Source organism: Acipenser ruthenus, chromosome 12 (assembly GCF_902713425.1).
Source record: "Acipenser ruthenus chromosome 12, fAciRut3.2 maternal haplotype, whole genome shotgun sequence".
Classification (NCBI taxonomy): Eukaryota; Metazoa; Chordata; class Actinopteri; order Acipenseriformes; family Acipenseridae; genus Acipenser; species Acipenser ruthenus.
Genome location: NC_081200.1, coordinates 6,103,593 through 6,130,262, shown reverse-complemented (window position 1 = coordinate 6,130,262; position 26,670 = coordinate 6,103,593). Strand labels below are relative to the sequence as shown.

Sequence of the window (26,670 nt, the reverse complement as noted above, 5' to 3'; positions counted from 1 at the left end):
GTCCAAGTTTAATAGACTGACCTCAGGCATTGCCATTGATTTTGATTTTGTTGTAAAAGCAATAGCCTCCCATGAAATAATAAACTATCCCTCAGGCATAAAGCACAAAATCAACAACATCTTAAAATGATGAAAGATTTCCAAATATAGAATTTCCTGGAAGAAAAAAAAAAACTTGGGGAACAAAAAGTCAAGGCTTAAGGCTCTCAGGTTTTCCAATAGTATTTCTTAAGCTTTAAAGAGCCAGGCTATTAGTTATACCTCATTACTGTGAGATACAAAGTTCACCCTTAATTAACCATTCCTATTAATGAAAAGCAGTACTGTCATTTTTTTAACTGTTTTACCTTTTATGATTTGCACTGGTGTGCATGTGCATAAAACTGCTTAAGGTAATACGGCAGCCCAGGTTTATACTGCAGTCCTAATGATTATGGTTTGAGGGAATACACCTGAGATCATGAAGAACAAAATAATCTCTGTACAATTACTCTTCTGAGAAATGCAGTCTGGTTCCATGAACATCACAAATTCATTTACCCATAAAAGACAGTCAGGCAACTTCACGTTGGTGTATATTTTAAATTGTGTCATAACCTAACAGCATTTACATTTGCTCAATATTTATCTTTGATTTTTTTAACAGGTTTGTGAAAATGTATATACTTATATAAAAGCTGTTGTTGCTAGTGTGTATTATAAAGTTAGCAATTTCTTTCGATTCTGCATATTGCTAAATACACTCTGCCTGAAACAGCATTTAATTTAACTAAATGTCTCTTAGGAAATGAATATACCCTTAAGTCTCTGAACTGAATCTTGTGCTGTGCTTACCTAATACAAGCTGTGGGATAGATATCTGCTGGGATTTTAATTTAGCACAAGTCTTGTATTCTCAGTTTGACAACCTATTCTCGTGTGTACATCAGATGATAAGATATAAGAACTAGATAAAGTAAACTAAATCAGACAGGCATTTATCAGCTGTGCCTGGTCAGTATGGTACAAGCTACCGCAATGCAGCTTCTTTTGATCTTGGCTCTATTGAGCCCAGTGATTAAACCTACACCAGGTAAAACAACAGAACCTGCTTGCACACTTCAGGGAAACTTTGAGCTCCCCGGATTCCTTGCAGATGGAGACATTATTATTGCAGGAGTCTTCCCCATACATTACCGGGTACTGGCTCCTGAACTCAACTACACCTACAAACCTGCAGCTTTAGGATGCCAAGGGTGAGTAAGAATAGACTTTTGTTTACATTTTTACCTTTTTATTGTGTAATAAATATGAGTTTTCACTTATTGTTTTTTTTGTTTTTTTAAAGAAAGAAAGTATTGCTCCTGCATACTTTACCTTTAGGTCTGAGTAACTAGACACAGAGGGCCCCATATTTTTAAAAAATCTACTGCAAAATAAATGGGTCATTTTTACACCTCCCACATTTTTGCAGTAGAGTATATTCAAAACATGAGTTGACATAGTGTCATGTATTTTAGGAAGAAATACTGAATGTTTTCAAAACACTTAAGGAATTGCTAAAAACCTCAGGTTTCATATATAATACTGAACACTTATGTAAAATATACCAGCACATTAATATGTTTACTGTATATTATTGTGTATTATAGTCACACAGGATTCCGTTTTTTTTTTTATTATTATTTGGATTTAAAATGTATTCTTCATTTTTTTTTTTCCATGTATTTATTTTTCTAGCTTTAGCTCTAGAACATTTCGTCGGGCCCAGACGATGAGATTTGCTATTAAAGAAATCAACGAGAATCCAAGTCTTCTTCCAAATATTACTCTGGGATATAAGATGTATGATTCCTGTGACACACATGTGGGTGCAGTGCGAGCCGCTCTCTCAGTTATTAATGGGCCCAAAGAAGTCTCAAGTATGATGTGCTCTGGAGCCTCACCTGTGAAGGTCATTATTACATCATTTTCCAGTATTGTGTCAAATACACTGCAACCTTTCAAAATCCCCTTGGTAAGTGTAATTTTTAAGTTTGATGTGGGTCTACCAGTTAAATAGCACACTTGATTCTGGGGACCTCATGAACTCACTGATTTTTGTATGCTGTGATAAAAGGACAGTAAAGTTTAGTGAAAGCATGCTGGAAGTAAACCAACAAAAACAGATTTATGCAAATGCGCCTTTCATAGTGGACCATCATCACAAAGCGCTTTACAAGATAGTGAGGATATTAAACTTACCATCCTTTAGATACTGTATATATTCAAGGCTGTTTTATTTATTATTTGTTTGCAGATAAGTTATGCCTCAACATGTGCTTGCCTAAGCAACAGAAACAACTATCCACATTTTTTTCGAACTATTCCAAGTGATTATTACCAGGTAAAAGCCATCGTTCAGCTGGTAAAGCACTTTGGCTGGACCTGGGTTGGAGGAGTTTATGAAGATACTGGATATGGAATATTTGCATTTGAAGAGCTAAGTAAAGAATTAAAAAAAATTGGAGTCTGTTTGGCCTACTGTGAAATTATTAATGAAGCATACAGCAGAAAAAGGATTCTTGAAATTATAGACATAATGAAGAAGTCCTCTGCAAAGGTGGTCATATCGTTTACAGAAGAGGGGGGGCTCTACCCCTTGCTGACAGAGTATGTACAACAAAATATCACAGGCATTCAGTGGATAGCCAGTGAAGCCTGGATAACATCTTCTGTGTTTTCATCCAGAAAATTCTATCCATCACTAGGTGGTACAATTGGATTTGCCATTCGCAGCAGGGAGATTCCTAGTTTAAAAGACTTCCTACTTAAAGTTCATCCATCGTTGTACCCTGACAATGCTCTAGTCAAGGAGCTCTGGAGCACTATGTTTGGATGCACATTTCAACCTTCAAACACCACTGACCAGTCTGGGAGAGGGCTGCCTTTGTGTACTGGTCATGAATCTTTAGAAGAGAAGTACAGTGAATACACAGACGTATCTAGTCTCAGATTCTCTTACAATGTTTATAAAGCAGTATATGCTTTTGCTCATTCGTTGCATAATTTGATAAACTGTGAGCCTGGCAAAGGACCATTTGATAATTTCACATGTGCAGATATTTCAAACATCGAGCCTTATCAGGTAAAATATTTGATCATCAGGATACTATGTGTTATATCCTATTCTTCGATATTTTAAATGTTTTTTTTTTGCTTTGCTATTTTTGATTGTTTGATGTTAAAAAAATAAGGTGACAAAAAGAAAGACTATATTTGTGTCATGTATTATGTGCAATAATTTCTTTTTCTTGAAGCTTCAGCATTACATTCAAGAGGTGTCATTCACAATGTTTGGAGAAGAAATCAACTTTGATAACAATGGAGACACATCTGCCTTCTATGATTTGATAAACTGGCAGAGAGACACAGATGGAACTATCCGCTTTGTCACAGTGGGGCTTTACGATGAATCCAAAGGTGTGGGCAAAGAGTTTGTGATAAACGAAAAGATATTAAACTGGAGTGGAGACCAAACCAAGGCAAGCTACAAACAGCCTCTAGTAACTCCTTTGTAAGAAACATTATTAATAAATGTGGGAATTAATGGTTTCAACAGCAGTGTATGCATTATAATTCCATATTATAAAAATACAGTCTTTCTAAGCACAGTACCACCGTCCTTTATTCCTCCATTGCCAAATATTGCTTTCAAACCATTTAACCTTTCTGGATTTTACTGTTCCCTGTTTTATTTTAAGGTACCGAGTTCAGTATGCACTGAAAGCTGCCCCCCCGGTACAAGGAAAGGGGTTCGTCGAGGAGAGCCTCTTTGTTGCTTTGACTGTCTACCATGTGCTGATGGCGAGATTAGTAATCAGACAGGTATGTGTTTAATTACACAGGTATGTGTTTAATTAATTAATTGTGTCACAACCTTTTCTCCAGCCTGGCTCAAAGCCAAATAAACAACCGTCTGATAATATTCTACTTTCCTGGTATCACATTCACAATTGAATGGGGTGTAGCAATGCATTAAACAATATATGACAAAAAAAAAACAACAAAAAAAAAAAACTTAAACGTAAAAGTAACTAAATGCTTTTCTAACCACATTTTATTATTGTTGTTTTCCTCTGCAGATTCAATAGAATGCATACAATGCCCTGTGGATTTCTGGTCGAATGCTGAAAGAACTGAATGCATACCCAAAGAAATTGAATACCTTACGTACGATGAAATGGGGGTCACATTAACTGTGATTGCCTTATTTGGAGCCTGTCTTACAATTGGTGTCCTTGCTGTGTTCCTTCATTACAAAAACACTCCAATAGTCCGTGTCAACAACTCTGAACTCAGCTTTTTCATTCTGCTGTCACTGGCACTGTGTTTCCTGTCTTCTATTGCATTCATAGGTGAGCCAGCTAATTGGTCTTGCATGTTTAGGCACACTGTGTTTAGCATCACTTTCTCACTGTGCATATCTTGTATTCTTGGAAAAACAGTAGTGGTGCTGATGGTCTTTAAAGCCACACAGCCTGGCAGTAATATCATGAAATGGTTTGGACCCATACAACAAAGAATTATGATTTCCGCTTGCACTTCTGTTCAGATTATCATCTGTGCTATATGGTTGATTGCTATGCCCCCCTTCCCTTCAAAAAACACTAAATATCAAAGTTCAAAGATTATTTTGGAATGTGATGTTGGGTCTACCTTGGCATTTTGGTGTGTATTGGGCTACATTGGGGTTTTGGCTTGTATGTGCTTTGTACTTGCATTTTTAGCAAGGAAACTGCCAGGCAATTTCAATGAGGCCAAATACATTACATTTAGTATGCTCATCTTTTGTGCTGTATGGATAGCCTTTATACCTGCGTATGTCAGTTCACCAGGAAAATACACTGTTGCAGTTGAAATATTTGCTATTCTTTCATCGAGTTTTGGGCTACTTTTCTGCATATTTGCACCAAAATGCTACATCATTTTACTGAAACCAGAGAAAAACACTAAACAATACATTATGGGGAAGTAACATGCCAGTAGAAACAAAAACTTTTAAATGACCTAAAGACCTGTTTTCAATCGAGACACTGTATTGCTGCATAGATGATCTGTATACTGACACAATTAAAAACAACTTTAGCTGGAAGCCAGCCAAAATCCACTTGCCTTGGGAATGCTCTGCTGCTGGATTTGGTTTTCATCATCTTCGTCTGAAAATTCTGCATCATTTTGTCAGCTGAGGATTCCTGTAGTGTTTGCTGGCTTCCTATTTTGCCTGTGGGGGATCTGGGACACAAAAACAATTATCCATGATGACTTCAAGATAAGGGGGCCTATTTAATTGCTTTCAAGGGGGTTGGATCAAAATACAGCCATTTACTGTCAATAATTGATTCTCAAAACTTTTGTACACAACAGATCCTACAGTATTTAATTATCTAACAGTCACACTGATATGAACAGCCGCTGTTTATATTAACTGAATATAACTCTAAATCCTAGATTTCCAAAGCTCTATACTCAAAATTGTCAACAGCGCATTTTTTACCTGAGGGGGGGGCACCATTGTAATTCTAAAAAACAAGACGCTTAGAAGTTTCTAAGTTAAAAGTATTAGTTGTTTATATGTGGTTTGTTATCTTTATTTTCGGTGTTTTTCCTTTCTGAAAAAAAAAAATATATTTTGAGTAAATAGCTTTGATAATCTAGCCCTTTATTTTTTTGGATAATATTAAAAATAGTGAGCAAGCAATTGCAATATAATTAAAAAAAGATCCTACACACCTACCAAATATACACATTTACAAAGTGCATTGGTATATACAGTATACCATTCATAAAGATATACAATTTTTACTGTAACATAGTGAGATGCCTTTCACCCACATCAACAAGCCTGTGGGAATCCTCTTATACTGTAGAGCACATGTTTTCCATACATTGCCCTTGTGCACACTATCAAATGCAAGCTGGCAAAGGAAGACCGCACAGCTGCAAGGATTATAGACCTTCATATAATGATGAATTAATAAAAAAAATTAAAAAAGTCTAGGAAAAATAATCATGGAAAATGTTTTCTATCAAATTGAGTGCAGAATGACCCTCCAATCCAGGACCATCAATTATTTGTATTATAATTTGCTTACACTGTTGAGACAGCAGAGAAAAAACAATGAAATCAGTCAAGTAAATGGTTCTAATGCTAATGAGAGGGAGGATGTTAAACGTTTCAAAATCATACAAAGAATGCAGCACACATGCTCCATCAATTATACAGGAAAACATGTTCCAACAAGTCTTTACACTCACATTCTCCTATTATTCTCTGATTAATCCCAACATTAGTCAACAGAATGCCCCATCTAGTGGATTTAATTGCTTACTATTATTATTATTATTATTATTATTATTATTATTACTACTATTATTATTATATTCATTATTTATTTCTTAGCAGACGCCCTTATCCAGGGCGACTTACAATTGTTTACATGTTACAATTGTTACATTTATTTATTTATTTATTTATTTACATCATCCTGTCCTTAAATTGTTAATCTAATGAATTTGGCAATGTTGTTACCAGTAGTTAAGGTGTATTATGTGCTTCTTCTGTTATCTTATGAAAGTAAATGCTGTACAATATTTATAAAAAGAGTATTGCTCATTTTTATAAATGTAATCATACAATAACAATTTTCAAAAAGTAACAAAACAAACAAAAAATGTTTATATACTAGCTACAGTTCATGTTGTAGGGGCTATTGATATTTTACTGTATTATTATTATTATTATTATTATTATTATTATTATTTATTTCTTAGCAGACGCCCTTATCCAGGGCGACTTACAGTCATAAACAAATACATTTCAAGAATCACAGTACAAGTAATAATACAATTAAGAGCAAGATAAATATAATGACTTTGGTTCTAGCAAGTACAAGTATGACAAAATACGATTCAATAATGGAGCACATAACAGTGTCAGTAATAGTTGCATCAGGATATAATTAAATACAAAATACTACAGATTAAATTAAACATTTAACAGATTACAGATTAAACACTTGACAGATTACAGTAATCTAAAGTACAGGATTAAGTGCAGTAAAATAGGGGGCAGATAAGAGCAAGTAAACAGCATTTAAGGAAGAGTGATAAGTGTCCAGGGGGAAAAACAGAGGAGTTCTACAGGTGCTGTCTGAAGAGGTGAGTCTTGAGGAGGCGCCGGAAGGTGGTCAGGGACTGGGCAGTCCTGACATCTGTAGGAAGGTCATTCCACCACTGCGGGGTGAGGGTGGAGAAGGAGCGGGCTCTGGAGGCAGGGAAGCGTAAAGGAGGTAGAGCCAGTCTTCTAGTGCAGGAGGAGCGGAGAGGTCGAATGGGGGTGTAGGGAGAGATGAGGGTCTGGAGGTAGCTGGGTGCAGTCTGGTCAAGACATCTGTAGGTTAGTACAAGAGTCTTGAACTGGATGCGAGCAGTGATCGGGAGCCAGTGGAGTGAGCGGAGCAGTGGAGTTGCGTGGGAGAAGCGAGGCAGAGAGAACACCAGGCAAGCAGTGGAGCACTGTACATTGGCAACTAGGAAAAACAACTTGAATAATCTTGTCTTATTTTTTTCGTGGTTATTATTTATTTATTTATTTTGGTTACGGTTACAATACAGTGACATACCTGTACTGCACTGCAGCTGTCAACTAACTGCGCTGCAAATGTGGTGTAAATATTATTGCTTGATTAAGTTATCCTGCAAGTTCAGCTGCTGGCCTCAACGAATAAAGATGCTTTTCACCACTACTGCTTGTAACCAGTACAGGTATATTCAGAGAGTGAATATACAGGTTAAAACATGTTAATATTACTGTATCGGATTATTGCCAAATTAATTTGAAATGTAGTGGAAGTCTGGTGATGAGTGGTGCAATCTAGTTACAGTGTCCATTATGCATTTATATATTTTAAAAGTAGTCTATTCTAAACATAAACCAACACCTTCATTTATTAATGAATGAGAAAGTGCTTTCCGAATCTCCGTGGGCTCTATTCATCAATGTGTCGGTTTTAAGAGTTTTTGTGTTATTTATTTTTTTAACCAATTATTATTATTTATTTTTTTACACTTTTTCTTAAAGTGATTAATCTTTTTTTCATTTTATTTTTCCAAAAACTGTTTTGTTGGACCCTGACAGTCCAGAAGGTAAGATTAAGTTTCCATTGCAAGAGCAGGTTGATGCATGAACGTTTAATGTTCAAACTACTGAAAAAAGCAACACAGTGCATCAGAGAAATGGAAAACGTGCACACACTCATGGTGAACATCTGTTAAAACTTTCAGACCTATACATATTTCCTTTAAGGTTTATTAGTTTGCACTATTTGTAATAACAATGTTTGTCTCTTGTTGACCGACTAAACTTTACTTTTTAATTTCCTCAAGTTTAATAGGCTGACCACAAACATCGCCATTGATTTTGTTGTAAAACCAATAGTCTTCCATGAAATAAGAATAAAAGAAAAAAAAAACTCATCAGGCATAAAATACAAAATCAACAACATACTAGAAGGATGAAATAATATTTCCAATTACAGAACTGGCCAGAAGAAAGAAAAAAAAAAGTCAAGGCTTAAGGCTCTCAGGTTTTCCAATAGTATTTCTTAAGCTTTAAAGAGCCAGGCTATTAGTTATACCTCATTACTGTGAGATACAAAGTTCACCCTTAATTAACCATTCCTATTAATGAAAAGCAGTACTGTCATTTTTTTAACTGTTTTTCCTTTTATGATTTGCGCTGATGTGCATGTGCATAAAACTGCTTAAGGTAATATGGCAGCCCAGGTTTATACTGCAGTCCTAATGATTATGGTTTGAGGGAATACACCTGAGATCATGAAGAACAAAATAATCTCTGTACAATTACTCTTCTGAGAAATGCAGTCTGGTTCCATGAACATCACAAATTCATTTACCCATAAAAGACAGTAAGGCAACTTCACGTTTGTGTATATATTAATATGAATATTATAAACAAAAGCTTATTCATCTATTTAAAAAATAGACAGCTCACTGAATACTGAAAGTACATATGTTAGTATAATCTAAATTAGATTGTCAAATCAATGTGTTACAACCTAATACCATTAACATTTGCTCAATAGTTATCTTAAAAAATTTTTAAACAGGTTTTTGATAATGTACAACTGTTGTTGCTAGTGTGTATAATAAAGTTAACAATTTTTAATTTTTTTTTTCTGATTCTGCATATTGTTAAATACACTCTCCCTGAAATAGCATTTAATTGAACTAAAATGTCTCTTAGGAAATTAATATACCCTTAAGTCTCTGAACTGAATCTTGTGCTGTGCGTACCTAATACAAGCTGTGGGATAGATATCTATTGGGATTTTAATTTAGCACAAGTCTTGTATTCTCAGTTTGACAACCTATTGTCGTGTGTACGTCAGATGGTAAGATATAAGAACTATAGGCTGTGCCTGGTCAGTATGGTACAAGCTACCACAATGCAGCTTCTTTTGATCTTGGCTTTATTGAGCCCAGTGATTAAACCTACACCAGGTAAAACAACAGAAGCTGCTTGCACACTTCAGGCAAGCTTTGAGCTGCCTGGATTCCTTGCAGATGGAGACATCATTATTGGAGGACTGTTTTCCATGCATGCCCGGTTAGTGGTTCCAGAACTCAACTATACCTACAAACCTGCAGCTTTAGGATGCCAAGGGTAAGAATAAACTTTTGGCCTCTTTTTTTTATCGTGTAATAAAAATAAGCACTTTTCACTTTTTTATTTAAAGAAAGGAGGCATTTTTTCCTGTATACTTTATATTTAGGTCTGAGTAAATAGACCAGAGGGCCCCATATTTTACACTTTTTACCCAGATTTTGGGAGCACAGTATATTGAAAAAATTAATTGATATACAGTGTCATGTCTTTTAGGAAGAAATATCAAAGGTTTTCAAAACTCTTAAGCAATTGCTAAAAACCACAGGCTGCATATATAATATGGTAAACACATGTAAAATATACCAGCACATGTATACATGTTTACTGTATAGTATTATGCTTTATAGTCACACAGGATTCAGATTTTTTTTCTTTTCATTTGGATTTAAAATGTATTTTTTACCATGTATTTATTTTTCCAGCTTTAACTCTAGAACATTTCGTCGGGCCCAGACGATGAGATTTGCTATTGAAGAAATCAACAAGAATCCAAGTCTTCTTCCAAATATTACTCTGGGATATAAGATTTATGATATCTGTGAAACACATGTGGCTGCAGTGCGAGCCGCTCTCTCAGTTATTAATGGAATCAAAGAAGTCTCAAGTATGATGTGCTCTAGAGCCTCACCTGTGAAGGTCATTATTACTTCATCTTCCAGTACTGTGTCAATACCAGTGCAACCTTTTAAAATCCCCTTGGTAAGTGTTATTTTTAAGTTTGATGCGGGTCTACCTGAGTTAAATAGCACACTTGGTTCTGGGGACCTCATGAACTCCCTGATAAGTTTTGTATGTTGTAATAAAAGGACAGTAAAGTGTAGTGAAAACATGTTTCAAGTAAACCAACAAGAACTTTGGAAAGCTTGTTAAAAATGGAAAAATTCTCAAAATTGCCATGAAAAATATACCAAAGTGAGAGGAATACTGCAAATGTATGCCACTAAATACTTTATGTTAAAACAGTTAGGATATTAACAGTTACCAGCCTTTAAATATATATTCAAGGCTGTTTAACTTATTATTTGTTTGCAGATAAGTTATGCCTCAACATGTGCTTGCCTAAGCAACAGAAACAACTATCCACATTTTTTTCGACTCATTCCAAGTGATTATTACCAGGTGAAAGCCATCGTTCAGCTGGTAATGCACTTTGGCTGGACCTGGGTTGGAGGAGTTTATGAAGATACTGATTATGGAATATTCGCGTTTGAACAGCTAAGTAAAGAATTTAAAAACATCGGAGTCTGTTTGGCCTACTGTGAAATGATTCCTAAAGTATACAGCAGAAAAAAGATTCTTGAAATCATATACATAATGAAGAAGTCCTCTGCAAAGGTGGTCATATCGTTTACTCAACAAGGGCAGCTCTACCCCTTGCTGACCGAGTATGTACAGCAAAATATCACAGGCATTCAGTGGATAGCCAGCGAATCCTGGATAACAGCTTCCTTGTTTTCAGCCAGAGAATTCTACCCATCACTAGGTGGTACAATTGGATTTGCCATTCGTAGGGGGGAGATTCCTGGTTTAAAAGACTTCCTGCTTAAAGTTCATCCATCATTGTACCCTGACAATGCTCTAGTCAAGGAGCTCTGGAGCACTATCTTTGGATGCACATTTCAACCTTCAAAAACCACTGATCAGTCTGTGAGAGGGCTGCCTTTGTGTACTGGTCATGAATCTTTGGAAGAGAAGTACAGTGTATATACAGACGTATCTAGTCTCAGATTCTCTTATAATGTTTATAAAGCAGTATATGCTGTTGCTCATTCGTTGCACAATTTGATAAACTGTGAGCCTGGCAAAGGACCATTTGATAATTTCACATGTGCAGATATTTCAAACATCGAGCCTTTTCAGGTAAATATTTGATCGTAAGGATGATGTATATGTGTAATATCCTAGTATTCTTTGATATTTTAAATGTTCTTCTTTGATCTTTTAGATTGTATGATGTAACAAAAGGGGGCACAACTAGTTAAAAAAACAAGGTGATAAAAAGAAAGACTATATTTGTGTTATGTATTATATGCAATTTTTTTTTTTCTTGAAGCTTCAGCATTACATTCAAGAGGTGTCATTCACCATTTCTGGAGAAGAAATCCAATTTGATAACAATGGAGACACATCTGCCTTCTATGATTTGATAAACTGGCAGAGAGACACAGATGGAACTATCCGCTTTGTCACAGTGGGGCTTTACGATGTATCCAAAGGTGTGGGCAAAGAGCTTGTGATAAACGAAAAGATATTAAACTGGAGTGGAGACCAAACCAAGGCAAGCTACAAACAGCCTCTAGTAACTCCTTTGTAAGAAACATTATTAATAAATGTGGATATGAATGGTTTCAACAGCAGTGTATGCATTATAATTCCATATTATAAAAAATACAGTCTTTCTAAGCACAGTACCACCGTCCTTTATTCCTCCATTGCCAAATATTGCTTTCAAACTATTTAACCTTTCTGGATTTTACTGTTCCCTGTTTTTATTTTAAGGTACCGAGTTCAGTATGCACTGAAAGCTGCCCCCCTGGTACAAGGAAAGGGGTTCGTCGAGGAGAGCCTCTTTGTTGCTTTGACTGTCTACCATGTGCTGATGGCGAGATTAGTAATCAGACAGGTATGTGTTTAATTACACAGGTATGTGTTTAATTAATTAATTGTGTCACAACCTTTTCTCCAGCCTGGCTCAAAGCCAAATAAACAACCGTCTGATAATATTCTACTTTCCTGGTATCACATTCACAATTGAATGGGGTGTAGCAATGCATTAAACAATATATGACAAAAAACAAACAAAAAAAAACAAAACAGTAACTAAATACTCTTGTAACCACATTTTATTATTGTTGTTTTCCTCTGCAGATTCAATAGAATGCATACAATGCCCTGTGGATTTCTGGTCGAACGCTGAAAGAACTGAATGCATACCCAAAGAAATTGAATACCTTACGTACGATGAAATGGGGGTCACATTAACTGTGATTGCCTTATTTGGAGCCTGTCTTACAATTGGTGTCCTTGCTGTGTTCCTTCATTACAAAAACACTCCAATGGTCCGTGTCAACAACTCTGAACTCAGCTTTTTCATTCTGCTGTCACTGGCACTGTGTTTCCTGTCTTCTATTGCATTCATAGGTGAGCCAGCTAATTGGTCTTGCATGTTTAGGCACACTGTGTTTAGCATCACTTTCTCACTGTGCATATCTTGTATTCTTGGTAAAACAGTAGTGGTGCTGATGGCCTTTAAAGCCACACAGCCTGGCAGTAATATCATGAAATGGTTTGGACCCATACAACAAAGAATTATGATTTCCGCTTGCACTTCTGTTCAGATTATCATCTGTGCTATATGGTTGATTGCTATGCCCCCCTTCCCTTCAAAAAACACTAAATATCAAAGTTCAAAGATTATTTTGGAATGTGATGTTGGGTCTACCTTGGCATTTTGGTGTGTATTGGGCTACATTGGGGTTTTGGCTTGTATGTGCTTTGTACTTGCATTTTTAGCAAGGAAACTGCCAGGCAATTTCAATGAGGCCAAATACATTACATTTAGTATGCTCATCTTTTGTGCTGTATGGATAGCCTTTATACCTGCGTATGTCAGTTCACCAGGAAAATACACTGTTGCAGTTGAAATATTTGCTATTCTTTCATCGAGTTTTGGGCTACTTTTCTGCATATTTGCACCAAAATGCTTCACCATTTTACTGAAACCAGAGAAAAACACTAAACAATACATTATGGGGAAGTAACATGCCAGTAGAAACAAAAACATTTGATGAAAGCATGAAGAGTAGAATGGATATGGAAGAGGAGAGTGAATAGTGTAGCCTATAAAACATTCTGTATGTAAACCATTAGACTTTGTAAAGTGTTATGTAATGCATAATAAAGCAGCCTTAAAATGATCTTAAAGGGACAACATTATTATTAAAAACTACAATATGTGACTCACATGGTGTGCTGTGAATATATTCGACAATAAAAAATTGACAATTTAAATTTTAACCATGATAAGGTTTATATATCAATGAATTGCGTCTCATGTAAACACTCTTTTAAATGACCTAAAGACCTGTTTTCAATCGAGATACTGTATTGCTGCATAGATGATCTGTATACTGACACAATTAAAAACAACTTTAGCTGGAAGCCAGCCAAAATCCACTTGCCTTGGGAATGCTCTGCTGCTGGATTTGGTTTCATCATCTTCGTCTGAAAATTCTGCATCATTTTGTCAGCTGAGGATTCCTGTAGTGTTTGCTGGCTTCCTATTTTGCCTGTGGGGGATCTGGGACACAAAAACAATTATCCATGATGACTTCAAGATAAGGGGGCCTATTTAATTGCTTTCAAGGGGGTTGGATCAAAATGCAGCCATGCACTGTCAATAATTGATTCTCAAAACTTTTGTACACAACAGATCCTACAGTATTTAATTATCTAACAGTCACACTAATATGAACTGTCGCTGTTTAGATTAACTGAATATAACTCTAAATCCTAGATTTCCAAAACTCTATACTCAAAATTGTCATTAGCGCATTTTTTACCTGGGGGGGGGGGGGGGACGACACCATTGTAATTCTAAAAAACAAGACGCTTAGAAGTTTCTAAGTTAAAAGTATTAGTTGTTTATATCTGGTTTGATATCTTTATTTTCTGTGTTTTTCCTTTCTGAAAAAAAATATATATATATATTTTGAGTAAATAGCTTTGATAATCTAGCCCTATTTTTTTTTGGATAATATTAAAAATAATGAGCAAGCAATTGCAATATAATTAAAAAAGGATCCTACAAACCTACCAAATATACACAATTTACAAAGTGCATTGGTATATACAGTATACCATTCATAAAGATATACAATTTTTACTGTAACATAGTGAGATGCCTTTCACCCACATCAACAAGCCTGTGGGAATCCTCTTATACTGTAGAGCACATGTTTTCCATACATTGCCCTTGTGCACACTATCAAATGCAAGCTGGCAAAGGAAGACCGCACAGCTGCAAGGATTATAGACCTTCATATAATGATGAATTAATAAAAAAAATTAAAAAAAGTCTAGGAAAAATAATCATGGAAAATGTTTTCTATCAAATTGAGTGCAGAATGACCCTCCAATCCAGGACCATCAATTATTTGTATTATAATTTGCTTACACTGTTGAGACAGCAGAGAAAAAACAATGAAATCAGTCAAGTAAGTGGTTCTAATGCTAATGAGAGGGAGGATGTTAAACATTTCAAAATCATACAAAGAATGCAGCACACATGCTCCATCAATTATACAGGAAAACATGTTCCAACAAGTCTTTACACTCACATTCTCCTATTATTCTCTGATTAATCCCAACATTAGTCAACAGAATGCCCCATCTAGTGGATTTAATTGCTTACTATTACTATTATTATTATTATTATTATTATTACTATTATTATTATTATTATTATTATTATTATTATTATTATTATTATTAGTATTATTATTATTATTATTATTACTATTATTTATTTCTTAGCAGACGCCCTTGTCCAGGACGACTTACAATTGTTTACATGTTACAATTGTTACATTTATTTATTTTTTTACATCATCCTGTCCTTAAATTGTTAATCTAATGAATTTGGCAATGTTGTTACCAGTAGTTAAGGTGGATAATGTGCTTCTTCTGTTATCTTATGAAAGTAAATGCTGTACAATATTTATAAAAAGAGTATTGCTCATTTTTATAAATGTAATCATACAATAACAATTTTCAAAAAGTAACAAAACAAACAAAAATTGTTTATATACTAGCTACAGTTCATGTTGTAGGGGCTATTGATATTTTACTGTATTGTTATTAGTATTATTATTATTTATTTCTTAGCAGACGCCCTTATCCAGGGCGACTTACAGTCGTAAACAAATACATTTCAAGAATCACAGTAAAAGTAATAATACAATTAAGAGCAAGATAAATACAATGACTTTGGTTCTAGCAAGTACAAGTATGACAAAATATGATTCAATAATGGAGCACATAACAGTGTCAGAAATAGTTGCATTAGGATATAATTAAATACAAAATACTACAGATTAAATTAAACATTTAACAGATTACAGATTAAACACTTGACAGATTACAGTAATCTAAAGTACAGGATTAAGTGCAGTAAAATAGGGGGCAGATAAGAGCAAGTAAACAGCATTTAAGGAAGAGTGATAAGTGTCCAGGGGGGAAAACAGAGGAGCTCTACAGGTGCTGTCTGAAGAGGTGAGTCTTGAGGAGGTGCCGGAAGGTGGTCAGGGACTGGGCAGTCCTGACATCTGTAGGAAGGTCATTCCACCACTGCGGGGTGAGGGTGGAGAAGGAGCGGGCTCTGGAGGCAGGGAAGCGTAAAGGAGGTAGAGCCAGTCTTCTAGTGCAGGAGGAGCGGAGAGGTCGAATGGGGGTGTAGGGAGAGATGAGGGTCTAGAGGTAGCTGGGTGCAGTCTGGTCAAGACATCTGTAGGCTAGTACAAGAGTCTTGAACTGGATGCGAGCAGTGATCGGGAGCCAGTGGAGTGAGCGGAGCAGTGGAGTTGCGTGGGAGAAGCGAGGCAGAGAGAACACCAGGCAAGCAGTGGAGCACTGTACATTGGCAACTAGGAAAAACAACTTGAATAATCTTGTCTTATTTTTTTCGTGGTTATTATTTATTTATTTATTTTGGTTACGGTTACAATACAGTGACATACCTGTACTGCACTGCAGCACTCGCTGTCAACTAACTGCGCTGCAAATGTGGTGTAAATATTATTGCTTGATTAAGTTATCCTGCAAGTTCAGCTGCTGGCCTCAACGAATAAAGATGCTTTTCACCACTACTGCTTGTAACCAGTACAGGTATATTCAGAGAGTGAATATACAGGTTAAAACATGTAAATATTACTGTATCGGATTATTGCCAAATTAATTTGAAATGTAGTGGAAGTCTGGTGATGAGTGGTGCAATCTAGTTACAGTGTCCATTATGCATTTATATATTTTAAAAGTAGTCTATTCTAAACATAAACCAACACCTTCATTTATTAATGAATGAGAAAGTGCTTTCCGAATCTCCGTGGGCTCTATTCATCAATGTGTCGGTTTTAAGAGTTTTTGTGTTATTTATTTTTTTAACCGATTATTATTATTTATTTTTTTACACTTTTTCTTAAAGTGATTAATCTTTTTTTTATTTTATTTTTCCAAAAACTGTTTTGTTGGACCTTGACAGTCCAGAAGGTAAGATTAAGTTTCCATTGCAAGAGCAGGTTGATGCATGAACGTTTAATGTTCAAACTACTGAAAAAAGCAACACAGTGCACACACTCATGGTAAACATCTGTTAAAACTTTCAGACCTATACATATTCCCTTTAAGGTTTATTAGTTTGCACTATCTGTAATAACAATGTTTGTCTCTTGTTGACCGACTAAACTTTACTTTTTAATTTCCTCAAGTTTAATAGGCTGACCACAAACATCGCCATTGATTTTGTTGTAAAACCAATAGTCTTCCATGAAATAAGAATAAAAGAAAAAAAAACTCATCAGGCATAAAATACAAAATCAACAACATACTAGAAGGATGAAATAATATTTCCAATTACAGAACTGGCCAGAAGAAAGAAAAAAAAAGTCAAGGCTTAAGGCTCTCAGGTTTTCCAATAGTATTTCTTAAGCTTTAAAGAGCCAGGCTATTAGTTATACCTCATTACTGTGAGATACAAAGTTCACCCTTAATTAACCATTCCTATTAATGAAAAGCAGTACTGTCATTTTTTTAACTGTTTTTCCTTTTATGATTTGCGCTGATGTGCATGTGCATAATACTGCTTAAGATAATATGGCAGCCCAGGTTTATACTGCAGTCCTAATGATTATGGTTTGAGGGAATACACCTGAAATCATGAAGAACAAAATAATCTCTGTACAATTACTCTTCTGAGAAATGCAGTCTGGTTCCATGAACATCACAAATTCATTTACCCATAAAAGACAGTCAGGCAACTTCACGTTTGTGTATATATTAATATGAATATTAAAAACAAAAGCTTATTGATATATTTAAAAAATAAACAGCTCACTGAATACTGAAAGTACATATGTTAGTATAATCTAAATTAGATTGTCAAATCAATGTGTTACTTACAACCTAATAACATTTGCTCAATATTTACCTTTGATTTTTTAACAGGTTTGTGAAAATGTATACTTATATAAAAGCTGTTGTTGCTATTGTGTATAATAAAGTTTGCAATTTCTTTCTATTCTGCATATTGTTAAATACACTCTCCCTGAAACTGCATTTAATTGAACTAAAATGTCTCTTAGGAAATGAATATACCCTTAAGTCTCTGAACTGAATCTTGTGCTATGCTTACCTAATACAAGCTGTGGGATAGATATCTACTGGGATTTTAATTTAGCATAAGTCTTGTATTCTCAGTTTGACAACCTATTCTCGTGTGTACATCAGATGATAAGATATAAGAACTAGATAAAGTAAACTAAATCAGACAGGCAGTTATAGGCTGTGCCTGGTCAGTATGGTACAAGCTACCGCAATGCAGCTTCTTTTGATCTTGGCTCTGTTGAGCCCAGTGGTTGAACCTACACCCGGTAAAACAACAGAAGCTGCTTGCACACTTCAGGCAAGCTTTGAGCTGCCTGGATTCCTTGCAGATGGAGACATCATTATTGGAGGACTGTTTCCCATGCATACCCGGTTAGTGGTTCCTGAACTCAACTATACCTACAAACCTGCATCTTTAGGATGCCAAGGGTAAGAATAGACTTTTGGCCTCTTTTTTATTTACATTTTAACTTGTTTATTGAGCAATAAAAACAAGAGTTTTTCACATCTTGTTTTTTTTTTTTTTTTTTTTAAATAAACAAGGCATTGTTTCCTCCATACTTTATGCACCCCATATTTAAAAAAAAGTTGTATGTCTAACTGCAAAATAAATGGGTCATTTTTATACTTCCCAGATTTTGGGAGCACAGTATATTAAAAAAAAATAATAATAATTGACATACAGTGTCATGTCTTTTAGGAAGAAATACCAAAGGTTTTTAAAAGTCTTAAGCAATTGCTAAAAACCACAGGCTGCATATATAATATGGTAAACACATGTAAAATATACCAGCACATGTATACATGTTTACTGTATAGTATTATGCATTATAGTCACACAGGATTCATTTGGATTTAATATTTATTCTTTATTTTTTTACCATGTGTTTATTTTTCCAGCTTTAACTCTGGAACATTTTGTGAGGCCCAGACGATGAGATTTGCTATTGAAGAAATCAACGAGAATCCAAGTCTTCTTCCAAATATTACTTTGGGATATAAGATTTATGATATCTGTGACACACATGTGGCTGCAGTGCGAGCCGCTCTCTCAGTTATTAATGGAATCAAAGAAGTCTCAAGTATGATGTGCTCTGGAGCCTCACCTGTGAAGGTCATTATTACATCATTTTCCAGTACTGTGTCAAATGCACTGCAACCTTTTAAAATCCCCTTGGTAAGTGTTATTTTTAAGTTTGATGTGGGTCTACCTGAGTTAAATAGCACACTTGATTCTGGGGACCTCATGAACTCCCTGCTAAGTTTTGTATGCCGTGACAAAAAGACAGTAAAGTGTAGTGAAAGCATGTTTCAAGTAAACCAACCAACTTTGGAAATCTTGTTAAAAATTGAAAAATTCTCAAAATTACCATGAAAAATTTACCAAAGTGAGGGGAACACTGCAAATGTATGACACTAAATACTTTATGTTAAAACAGTTAAGATTTTAACAGTTACCATCCTTTAAATATATATTCAAGGCTGTTTTATTTATTATTTGTTTGCAGATAAGTTATGGCTCAACATGTGCTTGCCTAAGCAACAGAAACAACTTTCCACATTTTTTTCGAACTATTCCAAGTGATTATTACCAGGTGAAAGCCATCGTTCAGCTGGTAATGCACTTTGGCTGGACCTGGGTTGGAGGAGTTTATGAAGATACTGATTATGGAATATTCGCGTTTGAACAGCTAAGTAAAGAATTTAAAAACATCGGAGTCTGTTTGGCCTACTGTGAAATTATTCCTAAAGTATACAGCAGAAAAAGGATTCTTGAAATTTTAGACATAATGAAGAAGTCCTCTGCAAAGGTGGTCATATCGTTTGCTGATCAAGGGCAGCTCTACCCCTTCCTGACAGAGTATGTACAGCAAAATATCACAGGCATTCAGTGGATAGCCAGCGAAGCCTGGATAACAGCTTCCTTGTTTTCAGCCAGAGAATTCTACCTATCACTAGGTGGTACAATTGGATTTGCCATTCGCAGCGGGGAGATTCCTGGTTTAAAAGACTTCCTACTTAAAGTTCATCCATCGTTGTACCCTGACAATGCTCTAGTCAAGGAGCTCTGGAGCACTATCTTTGGATGCACATTTCAACCTTCAAACACCACTGACCAGTCTGTGAGAGAGCTGCCTTTGTGTACTGGTCATGAATCTTTAGAAGAGAAGTACAGTGAATACGCAGACGTATCTAGTCTCAGATTCTCTTACAATGTTTATAAAGCAGTATATGCTTTTGCTCATTCGTTGCATAATTTGATAAACTGTGAGCCTGGCAAAGGACCATTTGATAATTTCACATGTGCAGATATTTCAAACATTGAGCCTTTTCAGGTAAATAATTGATCGTAAGGATGATGTATATGTCTAATATCCTACTATTTTTTTATATTTTAAATGTTTTTCTTTGATCTTTTAGATTGTTTGATGTAACAAAAGGGGTACAAGTAATTAAAAAAAATAAGGTGATAAAAAGAAAGACTATAATTTTTAATTTTTTTTCTTGAAGCTTCAGCATTACATTCAAGAGGTGTCATTCACCATTTCTGGAGAAGAGATCCACTTTGATAACAATGGAGACACAGCTGCCTCCTATGATTTGATAAACTGGCAGAGAGACACAGATGGAACTATTCGCTTTGTCACGGTGGGGCTTTACGATGTATCCAAAGGTGTGGGCAAAGAGCTTGTGATAAACAAAAAGATATTAAACTGGAGTGGCGACCAAACCAAGGCAAGCTACAAACAGCCTCTTGTAACTCCTTTGTAAGAAACATTACTAATAAATGTGGGAATGAATGATTGCAACAGCAGTGTATGCATTACCTAATTCCATATTATAAAAAATACAGTCTTTCTAAGCACAGTACCACCTTCCTTTATTCATCCATTGCCAAATATTGCTTTCAAACCACTTAACCTTTCTGCACTCTATTATCTGATTCCTGATGTTGTTGTGAGTTAAATATCCAATAATTAATTGTGTTATAGACTAGATGTCTCAAAAGGTATTTACTGTTCCCTGTTTTTATTTTAAGGTACCGAGTTCAGTATGCACTGAAAGCTGCCCCCCCGGTACAAGGAAAGGGGTTCGTCGAGGAGAGCCTCTTTGTTGCTTTGACTGTCTACCATGTGCTGATGGTGAGATTAGTGATCAGACAGGTATGTGTTTAATTAATTGTATCACAACCTTTTCTCCAGCCTGGCTCAAAGCCAAATAAACAACCGCCTGATAATATTCTACCTCTTTCCTGGTATCACATTCACAGTTGAATGGGGTGTAGCATAATGTACAATGCATTAAACATTATATGACAAAAAAAACACACATTTGTAACTTAAATACTCTTGTAACCACATTTTATTATTGTTGTTTTCCTCTGCAGATTCAATAGAATGCATACAATGCCCTGTGGATTTCTGGTCGAATGCTGAAAGAACTGAATGCATACCCAAAGAAACTGAATACCTTACATATGATGAAATGGGGGTCACATTAACTGTGATTGCCTTATTTGGAGCCTGTCTTACAACTGGTGTCCTTGCTGTGTTCCTTCATTACAAAAACACTCCAATAGTCCGTGTCAACAACTCTGAACTCAGCTTTTTCATTCTGCTGTCACTGGCACTGTGTTTCCTGTCTTCTATTGCATTCATAGGTGAGCCAGCTAATTGGTCTTGCATGTTTAGGCACACTGTGTTTAGCATCACTTTCTCACTGTGCATATCTTGTATTCTTGGAAAAACAGTAGTGGTGCTGATGGTCTTTAAAGCCACACAGCCTGGCAGTAATATCATGAAATGGTTTGGACCCATACAACAAAGAATTATGATTTCCGCTTGCACTTCTGTTCAGATTATCATCTGTGCTATATGGTTGATTGCTATGCCCCCCTTCCCGTCAAAAAACACTAAATATCAAAGTTCAAAGATTATTTTGGAATGTGATGTTGGGTCTACCTTGGCATTTTGGTGTGTATTGGGCTACATTGGGGTTTTGGCTTGTATGTGCTTTGTTCTTGCATTTTTAGCAAGGAAACTGCCGGGCAATTTCAATGAGGCCAAATACATTACATTTAGTATGCTTATCTTTTCTGCTGTATGGATAGCCTTTATACCTGCGTATGTCAGTTCACCAGGAAAATACACTGTTGCTGTTGAAATATTTGCTATTCTTTCATCGAGTTTTGGGCTACTTCTCTGCATATTTGCACCAAAATGCTACATCATTTTACTAAAACCAAAGAAAAATACTAAGCAATACATTATGGGGAAGTAACATGGCAGTAGAAAAAAAAAAAAAAAACATTTGATGAAAGCATGAAGAGTAGAATGGATATGGAAGAGAAGAGTGGATATGGAAGAGGAGAGTGGATAGTGTGGCCTATAAAACATTCTGTATGTAAACCTTATTGTGAACCATTAGACTTTGTAAAGTGTTATGTAATGCATAATAAATCAGCCTTAAAATGATCTTAAAGGGTACAACATTATTATAAAAAATACAGTATGTGACTCACATGGTAAGAAATATTCAATAATAAAAGTCTGGACAATTTGAATGTTAACCATGATAAGGTTTATATATCACTGAATTTCGTTTCATGTAAACACTCTTTTAAATTACCTAGAGACCTGTTTTTAATCGAGACACTGTATTGCTGCATAGATGATCTGTATACTGACACAATTAAAAACAACTTTAGCTGGAAGCCAGCCAAAATCCACTTGCCTTGGGAATGCTCTGCTGCTGGATTTGGTTTTCATCATCTTCGTTTGAAAATTCTGCATCATTTTGTCAGCTGAGGATTCCTGTAGTGTTTGCTGGCTTCCTATTTTGCCTGTGGGGGATCTGGGACACAAAAACAATAATCCATGATGACTTCAAGATAAGGGGGCCTATTTAATTGCTTTCAAGGGGGTTGGATCAAAATGCAGCCGTGCACTGTCAATAATTGATTCTCAAAACTTTTGTACACAACAGATCCTACAGTATTTAATTATCTAACAGTCACACTAATAAGAACTGTCACTGTTTAGATTAACTGAATATAACTTTAAATCCTAGATTCTCAAAGCTATATACTCCAAATAGTCATTAGTGCTTTTTTTATCTGAAAGGGGGAAAAAAAACACCATTGTAATTCTAAAAAACAAGACTGCTTACATGTTCCTAAGTTAAAAGTATTAGTTGTTTATATCTGGTTTGATATCTTTATTTTCTGTGTTCTTCCTTTCTGAAAAAAAATATTTGGAGCAAATAGCTTTCAGAATATAGTCCTTTGTTTATTTTTGGATAATATGAAAAAATAATGAGCATACAGAAACAATTGCAATATAATTAAAAGGGACCTCATTACAAACTCTTGCTATAGAATCTCATGAAAGCACTGGTGCGTAATTTAAATCAATACCTTTTCACAGGTATGGTCGGCCTGCCTAATTGGAAAGATCTTTCAGGGATGTTTTGTAACCTTATCGATGCCAAACCTTATATAAACATTTACAAAGTGCACTGGTATATACAGTACACCATTCATAAAGATGAACCATTTTTACTGTAACATAGTGAGATGCCTTTCACCCACATCAACAAGCCTGTGGGAATCCTCTTATACTGTAGAGCACATGTTTTCCATAGATTGCCCTTGTGCACACTATCAAATGCAAGTTGCCATAGCAAGACAGCAGATTATAGAAATTAAAATAATGTTGAATAAATTAATAATAAAAAAAAAAATCTAGGAAAAATAATCATGGAAAATGTTACCTATCAAACTGAGGGTAGAATGACCCTCCAATCCAGGACCAGCAATTATTTGTATTATAATTTGCTTACACTAATAAGATAGCAGCAGACATGTCAATCCCTAAGTGTTCATACCAGTGAGCCACCTGCTGAAAAACCTTGGGATTGATGAAAATCTTAACCTAGACCACTAGATTTTGTTTTTTTAGGGGGCGGCGTGCTGGTGACGGATCACGATTTTTGCACATGGCTGACACTGATCTACACTTAAGGGCTATGCACACCAGAAGCGAAGCAAACGACACGAATACAGCACGAGTACATTAAAAACACACACACACAGACAACTGTAGCTAGTCATTAAAAGAAAATACTGTCTGCTTTTGCTCGTTTTGTGGCGACGAAATAAAACAAAGAAATAGTCTGGGTACACCACACATTTAAGTGAATGTTTATATGTGATCTGGATTAACATGTAAATTATTCAAAAGGCATACATCTACACATATTTCTTTGTAAATACTGAGAATTAGTTTAATACCTTTTTTTATTGATTTTCACTTTTAATAAAAATCAGTTGTGTGAATGTGATTATTATTATTATTATTATTATTATTATTATTATTATCATCATCATTGGTCAACATTATTAAAACAAAGAAGCGTCATTTTAGAGGAATACAAAACAGTGTGTGGCGCTCCCTGACTAAAATTAAAGCGAAATAAAGAGAGACCATTTCCAATTGTTCTGTTATTTCTTACCATATGGCGTCTTTCTTTTTATTGTCTTTATAACCACTGACACTGGCATCATAAAGAAAATTATATTTTTCGAATTTAATAATTAAATTGTCATTGATGTCCATTTCTCTAACAGTGGCAGCCTCTCCTTCGACTCTCCGAGTAATGACGTGTAGTGCACAGAAACATAGGAGGCTCGCGCAGACAAACCGTCAGTTTGAGACAGCAAGCCAATTCTATCTGTGGAGTAAGAGGGGGAGTTTGGGTAGAAGCTTCAGGAATTTGAATGGTAATGTACACCTCTTCATGGTGACACCCCCCCCCCCAAAAATGAAATAATACGGGTAAACCTTGAGACTTGACATGCAAGTTAAGCAGGCAAAAATCAATGAAATCAGTCAAGTAAATAACAAATACAAACAAGATAAGGGCAGCAGTGGTTCTAATGCTAATGAGAGGGAGGATGTTAAACGTTTCAAAATCATACCATTAAAGAATGCAGCACACATGCTCCATCAATTATACAGGAAAACATGTTCCAACAAGTCTTTACACTCACATTCTCCTATTATTCTCTGATTAATCCCAACATTAGTCAACACAATGCCCCATCTAGTGGATTTAATTGCTTACTACATCATCCTGTCCATAAATTGTTAATCTAATGAATTTGGCAATGTTGTTACCAGTAGTTAAGGTGTATTATGCGCATCTTCTGCTACCTTATGAAAGTAAACACTGTACAATATTTATAAAAATAGTATTGCTCATTTTTATAAATGTATTCATACAATAAAACGTTTTAAAAAGTAACAAAACAAACAAGAAACTTATAAAACTATATATAAATATAGTAGATTATTCCTGTACCTCCATGAAGTTTATTTACATTTTTTAAAAATGTTTTGAAAGACTATCAGTCATGCCTAACCTGTGCATTCACTTTACCAACGTAATGAGATTTTTTTTATATTGCCTTTGCTTGCATGCATCAGCAGTCGGACTAAAGTGCATTTCTAAATGTTGCAGTAACCACTCATATCCACCAGAGGACGCAATTGATAAACGCAGAACAAATGCTTGGTATTTCGAGTAAACCAAGTAAGAATAGGGCCCTAAATAATCCCTAACATTCAAACATACAGTTTTCTTTATTTTGCATAACACTGTTTCGTTTACTGCAGTTTTAACCTCTGATGTAATTTCATGGAGCATCAAACAGGGTCACCTGACATCCAGACTAGAGTGATGTGCAGAGCTCTGCAAGAACGCATCCAGTTTGACAAGCAATACCAGCACTGACAAATCACTAATGTTGAACGGTTAATTTCTTTCAAGTTTTATTTTAAATACCATTTTGATATGGTGTTTTTTTTCTTTATACATTGTGTAATTTTAAGGTCATTAATATCGTGATTATTAGACATGCAAGTAGATTGTATTTCTAGATTCTAATACAAAATGAGGTTTTGTTTCTTGCTCTCGCGTACCAGCTACAAAAAGTGGTGCAATTTAAATAATCACCATATTTCTTAAACTGATTTATTGTTTTGTGTGAATGTTTTCATGTAAAGACATTTCCTATTTGAAGGTTAACAATGCACACATCTGCACACTTACAGATAAAAAAAGAAAGTTTTACCCTTTGTTTATTAGCTACAGTTCATGTTGTAAGGGCTACTGACATTATAATGTACATTGGCTACTAGAGAAAAAAGTGACACACCTGTATTGTTTATTTTTCTTAGCAGATGCCCTTATCCAGGGCAACTTACAATTGTTATATCACTTTATTTTTACATACAATAACCCATTTATACAGTTGGGTTTTTACTGGAGCAATCTAGGTAAAGTACCTTGCTCAAGGGTACAGCAGCAGTGTCCCCCACCTGTGATTGAACCCATGACCCTCCTCCGGTCAAGATTCCAGAGCTCTAACCACTACTCCACACTGCTGCCCTGTACACAGTACTGCACTGCAGCACTCGCTGTCAACTAACTGCGCTGCAAATGTGGTGTAAATATTATTGCTTGATTAAGTTATCCTGCAAGTTCAGCTGCTGGCCTCAACGAATAAAGCTGCTTTTCAC

The 26,670-nt window shown here is 35.4% G+C and overlaps 3 protein-coding genes across 3 annotated transcripts; all 3 read left to right on the top strand.

The window, feature by feature from the left end:
* The first annotated feature begins 665 nt into the window (after positions 1-665).
* Positions 666-5,382, top strand: LOC117416508 (extracellular calcium-sensing receptor-like). The gene is made up of 6 exons (XM_059034411.1): positions 666-1,235; positions 1,720-1,996; positions 2,279-3,106; positions 3,279-3,503; positions 3,723-3,846; positions 4,104-5,382. The coding sequence occupies exons 1-6, from the start codon at positions 1,000-1,002 to the stop codon at positions 4,994-4,996; spliced, it is 2,583 nt and encodes an 860-aa protein (XP_058890394.1). The 5' UTR covers positions 666-999; the 3' UTR covers positions 4,997-5,382.
* Positions 5,383-9,315: 3,933 nt separating this feature from the next.
* On the top strand, positions 9,316-13,663 carry LOC117416509 (extracellular calcium-sensing receptor-like). Its single transcript, XM_059034400.1, has 6 exons — positions 9,316-9,706; positions 10,132-10,408; positions 10,742-11,569; positions 11,763-11,987; positions 12,209-12,332; positions 12,578-13,663. The coding sequence occupies exons 1-6, from the start codon at positions 9,432-9,434 to the stop codon at positions 13,468-13,470; spliced, it is 2,622 nt and encodes an 873-aa protein (XP_058890383.1). The 5' UTR covers positions 9,316-9,431; the 3' UTR covers positions 13,471-13,663.
* A 2,271-nt stretch (positions 13,664-15,934) lies between these two features.
* LOC117416792 (extracellular calcium-sensing receptor-like) lies at positions 15,935-22,378 on the top strand. Its single transcript, XM_059034402.1, has 6 exons — positions 15,935-15,982; positions 18,989-19,265; positions 19,597-20,424; positions 20,600-20,824; positions 21,129-21,252; positions 21,477-22,378. Exons 2-6 carry the CDS (start codon positions 19,023-19,025, stop codon positions 22,367-22,369), a joined length of 2,313 nt encoding a protein of 770 aa, XP_058890385.1. The 5' UTR covers positions 15,935-15,982; positions 18,989-19,022; the 3' UTR covers positions 22,370-22,378.
* The last annotated feature ends 4,292 nt before the right edge of the window (positions 22,379-26,670 follow it).

Excerpts from the sequence above, each read along its gene's own strand:
- LOC117416792 (XM_059034402.1), top strand. The coding sequence starts at position 19,023 with ATGAGATTTGCTATTGAAGAAATCAACGAGAATCCAAGTCTTCTTCCA. Across the intron at positions 20,425-20,599 it reads CAAACATTGAGCCTTTTCAG|CTTCAGCATTACATTCAAGA; the intron begins GTAAATAATTGA and ends TTTTTCTTGAAG. Across the intron at positions 21,253-21,476 it reads TGAGATTAGTGATCAGACAG|ATTCAATAGAATGCATACAA; the intron begins GTATGTGTTTAA and ends TTTCCTCTGCAG.
- LOC117416508 (XM_059034411.1), top strand. The coding sequence starts at position 1,000 with ATGGTACAAGCTACCGCAATGCAGCTTCTTTTGATCTTGGCTCTATTG. Across the intron at positions 3,107-3,278 it reads CAAACATCGAGCCTTATCAG|CTTCAGCATTACATTCAAGA; the intron begins GTAAAATATTTG and ends TTTTTCTTGAAG. Across the intron at positions 3,847-4,103 it reads CGAGATTAGTAATCAGACAG|ATTCAATAGAATGCATACAA; the intron begins GTATGTGTTTAA and ends TTTCCTCTGCAG.
- LOC117416509 (XM_059034400.1), top strand. The coding sequence starts at position 9,432 with ATGGTAAGATATAAGAACTATAGGCTGTGCCTGGTCAGTATGGTACAA. Across the intron at positions 9,707-10,131 it reads GCAGCTTTAGGATGCCAAGG|CTTTAACTCTAGAACATTTC; the intron begins GTAAGAATAAAC and ends TTATTTTTCCAG. Across the intron at positions 12,333-12,577 it reads CGAGATTAGTAATCAGACAG|ATTCAATAGAATGCATACAA; the intron begins GTATGTGTTTAA and ends TTTCCTCTGCAG.